This window comes from Mirounga leonina, unplaced genomic scaffold (assembly GCF_011800145.1).
Source record: "Mirounga leonina isolate KUSES-001 unplaced genomic scaffold, KU_Mleo_1.0 Mir_347, whole genome shotgun sequence".
Lineage (NCBI taxonomy): Eukaryota > Metazoa > Chordata > Mammalia > Carnivora > Phocidae > Mirounga > Mirounga leonina.
Genome location: NW_023270696.1, coordinates 69,694 through 80,435, shown reverse-complemented (window position 1 = coordinate 80,435; position 10,742 = coordinate 69,694). Strand labels below are relative to the sequence as shown.

Below are 10,742 nucleotides of genomic sequence, written 5' to 3'. Positions count from 1 at the left end.
CCTCTGGAGTGTTGGTCCAGTGTTTTTCCCTTTAAGGAAGGGACTGGACACATTAAATGCCATCATGTGCATTCCACAGAACACGGGGTGGAAAGACTGCGGAACACGAAGTCTGGCCAGACCTTCACGCAGTTGTGACTTCTGCGGCCCAGGATGACAAGCTGTCTAGTCATCAGTGTGTCACCCCGCCAGGCTCTGAAATATCAGCTGGCCGCCCAGAGGAACCTCCGACCAGGCTCCGCGCTTTCTTCCTTGAGCCCCTGCCACACCAGTAAGTAAGCCCGGTGACCAGCCATCTCGCGGACACGTCTGCCCCTACACAGAAAGTGCACCGAGCCGAGGAGAGAGAAGCACTCCTGCACACAAGCGTAGGCGAGACACCGTCTGGGAGCAGCCTCTGGAAAGAAACCGCAGAAATACTCAGCGATCTGTAGCCCGGAGGGCTGCAGGCGCTCAACCAAGTCTGCACAGGAGGCCTCGTGCCCCGCGGGCTGGGTGCGTCAGCGACTGGAGGGGGTGGGGACACACGGCCCAGGCGACCCCGGCTGGGGGCAGGGGCGCCATGTGGTTCCCAGGGCCGAGCAGACACTCCTGTGCTCTCTGCTGCTCTGGACTCAGCCTGTACCTCCTAACCCTAACCCTAACCTCCCCGAGACCACAGACACAAGCAGGTACGGAGATGTTTCCATTTTGTTTATACCAATGGAAAAACAGCTCATCCAGCAGAGGAGGTCCGCTCACCAAACACCTGTGCTTAAATGTGTGCACCTCATGCGAGCCATCACGGTGTGGGAATCGGGGAATCAGAGGCCCCGGAGCGCCCGGCTTCGGGCGTTCACCACCTAACGCGTGGGCACGGAGCCTCCTGTGCAGATTGGTTGAGCGCCTGCAGATCACTTGGTAGCTGTGCAGATCGCTCGGGTTTTTGCACACCCTCCTCTGCTGCAGGGGAGGACGCGGGGCGCAGAGGCGCGGGCCTTGATGTCTCCAGAACGTCTGTAATGTGCTGGTGGCCTCACTTAGGGTCTGAAAGAAGAAAATGTTTTGTTCTACTTCATGATGAGACTCCAGGACTCAAGGTATTACTGTATTCACATGAAACACCTAAAGTGAGTTTAGTATTAGCTAGCCTGTCTGCCCTGATCTTGTTATTAAGCTGACTCACTGAAAAGCTGTGAATTTTCTTGCAGTGAGAAATTAGCAACCATTTAAGAACAGAGCTGGGATAAATCAAGCTGTCTGCAACTCCAAATAGTTCTACCAGTTGGGACCATTAATATGCTATAGAGAAGGTAAAGAGGGAAAAACTGGCTTCCAGCACAGCCAAAGCTCTGGAGGCTGTAAAGAACATTCTAGGCTACAATCTGTCACATTCAGCACTCACAGACCACCCCCGCGTCCCACCCGTCCCTTCTGCTGCATTCCTTGAGGCCCCAAGGGCTACCTGTGGACAGCAGCACAGGGTTGTCTTCTAGGGAGGCCCCTGCCGCGGCCCCCTCCTCCAGACCCCCTCTCTGCAGTGCAGTGGGGGGGTCTGGGAGGGGGGAAGCCGACGCACCCGGTCCCCACAGTGCTGTCCCCACAGGAAGACTCTGAGAGCGGAGTCTCCAGGGATCTGTCAGCCCTCACTCCAGTTCCCAGTGGCCTCTCAAGGTCCAGACAGGGTCAGCACATGGTGAGCACCTCCCAGGGCTAGAGGGGGACCCTGAGGACCAGCTCACTCGCTATCAGCTCACGACGGGATTCAATAGGACTCATCCCAGAATACAAGAAAACAGACACAAAGGCCTAAAAACCACACACCACACTGAAAGAAATTAAAGAAGTCCAAAATAACGAGGGATGTTCGGTGTTCCTGGACTGCAAGACTTAATACTGGCAAGACGGCAAGACGCCTCCAAGTGACCTGCACATTCAATGCAAATCATATCAAGTTTCCAGCAGCCTCTTTATTCCCCCAGAAATGGAAAAATGGATCCTCAAACCCATATGGAATTGCAAGGAGCCCTGGAGGGCCAGAGCAATGCTGAAAAAGAAGAATGAAGTTGGAGGACTCACTTCCCCTCACCCGTCACCGGCAGGATTATAAAAGGGTGAAGCCATTACGGAGAACAGCCTGGCAGCTCATCAAAAATCTACATGTGGAATTATCTAGGACCGAGCAATTCCACGCCTCGCTAGGTATATGCCCCCAGGGAGCAGAGACAGGACCCACACAGATGTCTGCGTGTGTGAACGCTCAGGGAAGCACCACGCACAACAGCTGTGGATGAACGGACACACGATGCGGGCCACCCGTATGGCGTGCACCACTCAGCTGTGAAAAGGGAACACAGATCCGCCCGAAGACACGGTAGGGAGTGAGGACAGCCAGGCGTGGAAGGACACGTGCATGACAGACAGAAGACCGCAGGGGCCGGTGCTTCACGGGACCGTGTGGGATAGGGGCACGGCAGGGCGCCCCGCACATAAGCAGTGGGTGAAATGGCAATATTTACGTTATATACATTTACTACAATAAAAACACCATTCTAAAAGATAGCCAGGCACTCAGTAGTAGACGACCAAACACCCGACGGTAACCCTTCAGGCTCACTTGCAGGCTGACTGGGACGACAGGAAAGCATCGGTTCCCCGGCTCTCGATGGGCCTCGCGCCCCTCCCTCCGCACAGCCCAGCAGCTGCTCTGGAAGATGCGCGGTGAGATGCGGCTCGCTCTGCAATCCCGTCCGCAGTACCAGATCCTGGTGTCCTTGTCTGGCACTCCCACCCTGTTCACCTTTCCGGGACAGCGGAGGGGACAGAATGTGGTCCAGATGGACCACAAGGGAGCCGTCCCTTCACGTGGCCCATGGTCGTCCCAGCTTTCTCAGCACTGCCCCAGAGAGCACACGGACCTGCCCTAGAGTGCTGGCCACAGCCGGCAGGACGTGAGCCCCGCGGGCTGTCCAGAGATTGCAGAGGGCAGCCCGAGGGGGGTGGCACATGGAACCCCGGAGGGGGCCCGGGGCGGGGGTCCGTGATGGCAGGCTCGTGGCTACCAGTGAGCAAGGCAATAGCAGAACAGACGGGCAACCCCCGGGCGCATCTGGAAGGTACAGCACGACGCTGTCCCGAGAGTCAGCTCGCGTTACTCGGGTTGTTTCTGCAGCAGGCGGTGACCAGGGCCAAGGGAGGTGCGCAGGCCACCCGGGCTGTGGGGTCGACAGGGCAGGGCCACACCAGTGCCTGGACCCCAGTTCCCAGGCCAGGGCTCGTCCTGTGACGCATGTCCTCTCACTTGAAATGTCAACTGTCATGGACGTCAGAAGTTACTGGGCACCTCTTCCCCGTTACCAAGGCTCTTCTCCTGGTTTAACAGATGACACAGGACATGACGAACACTTGTTAATAATTTACAAAGTAACAGATACTGAGATGAGTGGCCTAACTCATGGCTCGTATCTGGACTGGTATCAAAGCCATAAATACAAACATAACCTCCTCCCCTTTGTACTGCGCCCCGTAAGTAACGAAAGGAATGAACAACCTGAAAAAGGGCAGCAAGAGAACCTGAGGACAGTGGGCAGAAATCCGGAATTACATCATCTGCAGTCCTTCCAAATGGCTCATGGGACCAAATCCAGCCTCCCCGGCCTGGCACGCAGGTACCGGGGGGTTCACGGACAGGTAACACACGGAGACCAGCGCTAAATCCTGAACTGCTAAGACACGGATTTGGGCTGAAGAAATGCGCCGATTCTGTATGGAAGAAATGACAGAGGAGGAGACACGGGAACTATGACAAGCGTAAACACCACACCAGAGAAGGGACAGAAGGGCTGAGCATGAAAGGTGCTCTGGTCTTCCTACGGGAAAGAGACGGTTTCTGCAGAGTGCCACAGAACTCAGCCGGGACCAGCTCAAGAAGGCACAGGCGGGCGGCAGAGGGGACACCGCACTCCACAGCCTCCTGCCCAGCCTCCCGCCACGACCCCACCGCCTGAGTCCGCTCGGAACAACCCACCCTCACCTCGGTTAGTTGGCGAGCTCTGTGACTGCTGTTTATAAGGAATCACACACCCCGCCGAACTCAGAAGGAGCTCAGAACCGTGACCTCACACCCCGAGTCCACACGCTGCACCCCGCCGTGGGGGACCGTGACCTCACACCCCGAGTCCACACGCTGCACCCCGCCGTGGGGGACCGTGACCTCACACCCCGAGTCCACACGCCGCACCCCGCCGTGGGGGACCGTGACCTCACACCCCGAGTCCACACGCTGTATCCCAGCTATGGAGAACTGTGACCTCACACCCGAGTCCACACGCAGCACCCCCGCCGTGGGGGACCGTGACCTCACACCCCGAGTCCACACGCTGCAGCCCTCGTCACGGGAAGGACAGGAGGGCTTCTGGAGTCCCCGTCGCAGTGCTCACTGGTTATCCCCGTCTGGGGTGCTGTAAGGCCGGGCGGGGCCGGACAGCGCAGTGGATCCGAAGGAGTCGGGAAGAAAAGTCGGGGATGCAGGATGCCCTCAGGGCGCCAGGAGCTGCCTCCACCAGGGAGCCGACACAGGTCCTTAACAAACAAGCAGCAGCCTGCGACGGGAAAGGCCAGCACCTCAGATGTGAGACGGTTCAGGGCGCTCTGCCAAACCCATCCCAGGAATCCGCTTCCCTTCCTGGCCGCCGCCACCTCACCACCTCCCTGTGGACGGTGGACGCTGCAGTTACGGCCACCCCGGGGGCCCTGGGGGTGCAGTGAGAGCTGGCACAGGGCGCGGAGCCCACTGGCCCCGGGGAAACCACAGCCGGTCGTCTCTCAGCATGCCACTGCAGGGTAAGTCACCAAGACCCATTTCCACGTAACGATGGTAATCGCATCTGCCACAGAAACCACAGCTGAACGGGGGGGCTGGTTCTTGCATTTCTGTTTTCCCCAGAAATTTACCTCATTCCTACTTACGCTGGAGCTTCAACTCCACAGCTAAGAATTCTTCTCCAAATATGAAACATGTGTTTTACCTCCAGAAGACGATCTCTGGTGGAATTGGGCTGTCCCTGCAGGGAGGAGGACCGGCAGCTGGCTGGTGCGGAGCCTGCTCTCCTGCGGCAGCTCTCCCCAGCCCCACCACTCAGGGGTCACCACTTCCCCGCCCTGCGGCCAGTGTCCTGACTCACGGCATCCGCTGTTCCCAGCACGGACACCACAGGGCTCGCTGACCTGCTGAGGACGCTCAGGACCGACCCCACAGTCACACACTCTCATGGAGAAGGAGGGTGAGGAAGCTTGCTCCCCACACAGCGGCTCATGTCTTCATCATCGTGACCTCTAGCACCTTGGCTAGAGGGCAGAGACTGCTGGTTTAAAACCGAAGGGCCCTCTCCAACTACATGGCCACCACCAGAATTAACAGACAAAATCGTGACGTTTCCCATCCAAAAGCCACGCTGTTGCCTTGGCCTTGACACAGCGGTGGGACGCCTTTGTAGGAGGGTGAGACAAGGGTCCCAGATCCCGTCAACCTGAGGCATGTGGGCTCACATCCACCCTCAGGAGAAAGGGAGTGTTTCCTTTATAGGATGAGGGTTTCATGTTCTGGGGTCAACACGAGCATCCAAAGCTGCAGTCAGTAACCTGCAGAATTTGCTGGTTGCCGCTAGAATGCAGCGTTTCTGTGGGTCATTACTCAAAGTGACTAAGTTAGACCAGGGGAAAGAGTGACAAATCATGCATATTTAAAATATCCCATAGCAAGGATGAACACTTTTTTCCAGAAAGGAAATGGCTAAGCTTAAAGGAGGCTATGCCTATGTGGACACGTCAGTAAGACGACTTCTTTAAAAACAGGTTTGAGAGACACACGGTCTTCCTGTGCGCCTGGTGGGGGTGTGGTGCCATGGACAACACAGCCTCTCCAAAGCAGAGCCTGGATCCAGAGACACCTTGAGCTAGGAACCAAGGAAACCGAGTCAGGCAGCTGCAAACCAAAACCTCGACAGAGAAACAACGGAGTGTTTCCACAAATGCACTGTGAAGCCAACGGAAAGCGCAGAGCGAAGCCATTCCCTAAGAGGCCCTTTGCTGAGCGGCTGGTACAGGCCTCAGGCAGGTCGTGAGCTGAACAAACATGCAGCCCAAGTCCCTGAACGAGACGGCGTATGTCTGAGGAACTGGGGCGAGCACGGCGCGGCGTGGGGCTTTCTAACAGTGCTTACGTTCTAAAGATGTGCACAGAGATGTCTGTGAAGGATGGGACACGACGTCTATGGCACCTGCTTCAAAATGACTTAAAAGGAGAAAAAGAAAAAACACTGTACTGTCCAGCAATAACACAGGAAGACAACCTAAAAGTATTTCTGTCAGATGCCGTTTAAATTTCGACTTGCCGGACACGAAGCGGCAAGCATCCTCAAGAATCCAGTGTGAAGGCCTTGAGAGAGACTTGGGGGAGTGAGCACGCTTGGTTGTACACACATCTGTGGAGTCATGCACACGCACGGACAGACTCACGCACAAGCATTCACAAAGACACACATGAACACACGCACAGCACACACATGAACACACATACACAGAGCACACGCATGTACACACAGACACACAGCACACACGCACATCACACTTGTACACGTGGATGATCTCACAGCACGTGCACACACATGAACACACACAGAGCACACGCATGTACACACCAGACACACAGGACACACGTGCACACACGCACATCACACATGTACACGTGGCTGATCTCACAGCACACACATGAACACACACAGAGCACACACACATACACACAGACACACACCGCACACGCACATCACACATGTACACGCGGATGATCTCACAGCACACACATGAACACACACACAGAGCACACGCACGTACACACCAGACACACAGCACACACATACACACACCGCACACACACATCACACATGTACATGCGGATGATCTCACAGCACGTGCACCCAGAGCACACACACGCGTATGCACAGAAAGCCCACATGTGCCTGCACGTCCCGCACACGCACAGCCCACACGGACACGTGCATATGCACACGTTCAACACACGGATGCAGCCAGCAGGCCGACTGCGTGTGCACAGGCACACGGGATGCGTGCATGCCACGGAACACAGGTAATTGGACCGGGCACCGCTCTTTCTCTGTTCTCCAGCCCCAGAGAGCAGAACAAAGTGGCTGGGCACACGGCAGCCCCCGTAGGCGAGGGGCCAGCATCAAGCAGGGGGGAGCTGGGTGCGGCAGGGGCGAGGGGGCCCCGTGAGCGCACGTTACCTGTCTCAGTTCCCGGGCGTCCCCCTCGGAAACCAGCGGCTCGCTCATCTGCAGCGGAAGCGGCTGGCCCTCCTGGCTCCCCGGGCAGGGCTCGCGGTGCGTGGCGTGGTCCATCAGCCCAGACGCTGGAACGGAAAACCAAACAGCAGTGACACCTTCCCGGAGGCGTGAACAACGCAAGAACATTCCGAACTTCACGAGGAGTGATGTGTAAGACCGTCAGGGCTCTCTGAGCAGACGCAGTGTTTTCAACTCACGCACCAGTCTGTGGCCTCCGCGCCTGCCGGGGCGGTGGGGCTGGGGGGTCCGCCGCCCGAGCTCTGCTACGCTGAACTGGGGTGGGGGCTTGCCGAGCTCACTCCGACCCCGGCCCAAGCTGTGTCCTTACCCCGCTCTGATCAGAGAGGGCACCACTGACCGTGCTCTGGGTCTGGCTCTGTAACTGCTCTCTCAGGAAAGGCCCTTTATCCGCGTGCAGCCACTTTTCTTCTCTGGGGGAGACGGCTACACGTGGGGAGATTCAAACACGCCACTTGTGGGACCTGGTGAAATGCACATAAAGCACAGTGCTGGAAGCCGCAGCAACAGCTCGCCACCCCACAGAGCGCTGTGGTTCTCCAGAGCACAGGAAATGGCCAGCTGGTCGGGCCAAGCAAAGCTGGCTGTGTGGCCGCACGGAGGTGGGGCTGAGTCAGAGCGTAGCACGTGGCCGGGCCCTGCTCCGGGGTGTTCCTAGTCACACAGCACCTGTGCCTGGGCAGGCTCCCCGAGGAGCGGAAAGGTAGCCTGGAGACGTGGTGATAGCCGAGGGGGCCTCGCACGCCCCCGTGGCGGGCCACCTTTCCTTTGTTTAAAGAGCTGACTCCAACCACAGGCCCGGCACCACGGGGCCCAGGGAAGGGCATCGGCCAGGGTCTGCTGCCTACGCTTCCCCACGGTGCAAGGCACCTCAGTGACGCAGCACGGCCCGTTCGCGTATTGGGATGCTAGAAAGCGGACAGCTGTCTGGGTACCAGCACCAGCTCCTCTGGGCATTTCTCCGCTTCCGGGGAGTGGGGGGCACAGAAGGGCCAACAGGACCCTGGCGGTGCTGAGCAGAGCCGCCCGATGAATGCGCCGTCAGGAAGGGGGAGGGACAAGGAACGTGGTCTGGGCCACAGCTCCCCACTGGGCCCGAAGAGCAGGAGCCCAGCTGGCCACCCCCCCACCCCCCAACTAGCACACACAGAAATACCGCCTCTACTCTCATTTCTCAAAATAATCTGTACAAATCAAGATTCCCTGAGGACTGCCTGGCTGAGCAACGGAAGCATGGCCTCGTCCAGGATAAACGCAGGCTGCAGCGAGGACGAGGACGAGGACGAGGACGAGGACGGCACAGGGTTCTCAGGGTCCTGGAGTGGAACAGGGCCCAGGCCAGACGGAGGGAGCTCAGGAACCAGTGCGCGAGCCAGAACCGCACAGAGGCAGGACGCTGGGTCCCGGCCGGCCTCTGCTAGAGGAGGCTATGTGCAGATGCCCCCATGCTCTGTGCTCCTGTGAGGGGTGCACGCAGGAGGCCAGAGAACCCCTTAGTGTGCACCGTGCACACAGACGTCTGGTTTTCTAGGTTCTTCTTTAAGAACAGCCAAAGCTGACTGCAACCCATCAGACTGATCCCACTACCGGTGGTCTACAGTCTCAAAGCCCCATCCTACTCCAGCCTCCTAAAGGCTTTTACTCAGCAAGGAACTCTCCACAGCACGCCTCACGTGCTCTGAAATGTCACCACCCAAAATGGCAAATGGTGACAAGCACTTCCCTCAGATGGCTGCAGCAGAACACCGTCAGAGCTAGCTGGAAGATATGACGGCAGAAATAGCAACGCAAACGCGTTCCACCGGCTATTATTAGCCGCCAGGAAGTCATCAGGGCTAATGCGACGACACACACTGGTCCCAGGCCCATGCACTCCTGATCCAGCCACCCTGGCACCCCGTCCTTGGACCCCTGGTATGCCATCCCCGGGGTCCCCCATCCTCGGCACCCCATCCGCACACATCACACGCACAGATGTCCTCCACTCCGCCACCCCATCAGCAACAACCTTTGCTCATCGGTCCTGGCATCGTTCCTCTTGCACACCTTTGGTGTTCATGTGCTTGGTGACGCACTGCTTCTCTGAGGCGAAGGCCCACATCGGATTCACACCGGTGCCCGGCCTGGGCTCCTTCACCACTGCTGGTTTCCATTCCAAGACCTACAGCTATCTTCTGGAGGGACAGGCTGACCTTTTTTTGAATGTTTAGCAAAGTGAGTTTTACTTAACCAGAAAGCCAAAATAGAGAATTTTTCTTCCTGGAACACACTACGTCAGGGGTGTTTTTCACAACAAGCTGTGGGGTCAGCAGGATCGTGCATAGCACAGAGCTCGGCACCTCTGGTGCTCTGTGTTGAGACCTGAGTCACTGACTCAGTTTCTTCAATGCTTTGAAACATCTTCAAAAAAAAATTAACTTCAGTATAAAATGGTTTGTGTCTCTAAAGTCCTTAATTATCACAGTTAAACAAAATCAGCACAAATTGTTCAAGCTACAAGGGAACTTACGGATGATTTCACTTTCCAGGAACAACAGCTGGGCTGGTAGGGGCAGCTGTGGATGCCAGTGTCCTTCATGTTTCAGACGCAGACCCCGGCCTCACCAGAAGTTCAGAGCACGGACCACCAGCCCTGACCTGAGAGCAGAAGGAACCCCCCGCCAAGCCTGTCTGGTCTTGGGCACATCTTTTTCCTTGTCCCTGGGACCCAGAAGCCTCACTGATGACACAGGGAAGGAAATGCCTACTCCACCCAGGGACGGCCCCAGAAGCTTACACAACTGGGGTGGGAAGCCCTTTGCAAAAAAATCACGAAATGCCCAAGCAGGAAACCTAACAGAGAGAGGGCGATGTCAACTAAGCTCAGCTAAAGCAACGTACTTGGCAAATGTGCCTTGGGCTTGAGGGTCCTTGGAAGACATCAAGTGGGTGAGAGCCACACAGGTCCCAGGGGGCATGCGGGAGTCAGGGGGTGCCTGTATCCTAGACCCAGTAGGGGTCTGTGAGTGGTTAAGTGTGGTGTCAGCGTCCTAGTGACCACACAGGTGGAGGGTCTGTCTGTGGTCAGCGTGGTGTCCGTGTCCTAGTGACCACATGGATGGGGATGTCTGTCTGTGGTCAGCGTGGTGTCCGTGTCCTAGTGACCACATGGATGGGGGTGTCTGTCTGTGGTCAGCGTGGTGTCTGTCCTAGTGACCACTCAGGTGGAGGGTCTGTCTGTGGTCCACGTGGTGTCCATGTCCTAGTGACCACACAGGTGGGGGGGTCTGTCTGTGGTCAGTGTGGTGTCCGTGTCCTGGTGACCACATCGATGGGGGCGTGTGGTGTCCGTGTCCTAGTGACCACACAGGTGGGGGGTCTGTCTGTGGTCAGCATGGTGTCCAC

At 57.3% G+C, this 10,742-nt stretch overlaps 1 protein-coding gene across 4 annotated transcripts in view; it reads right to left on the bottom strand.

The window, feature by feature from the left end:
• Positions 1 to 950: 950 nt before the first annotated feature.
• The window catches only part of SNAP47 (synaptosome associated protein 47), a 43,710-nt gene continuing 33,918 nt past the window's right edge, over positions 951 to 10,742 (bottom strand). The window contains exons 4-6 of one of the 4 annotated variants that reach the window (XR_004683706.1): positions 7,281 to 7,405; positions 3,584 to 6,271; positions 951 to 3,349 (exon numbers count right to left, since the gene is read on the bottom strand). Coding sequence is in view for 2 of the 4 variants with exons in the window: in XM_035029920.1 (XP_034885811.1) it covers positions 3,305 to 3,349; positions 7,281 to 7,405 (170 nt within the window). In the remaining 2 variants the exon portion in view is untranslated. Of the gene's footprint in view, positions 6,272 to 7,280; positions 7,406 to 10,742 lie in introns of all 4 variants that reach the window. The other 3 variants (XR_004683707.1, XM_035029921.1, XM_035029920.1) reach the window with 3 other exon arrangements.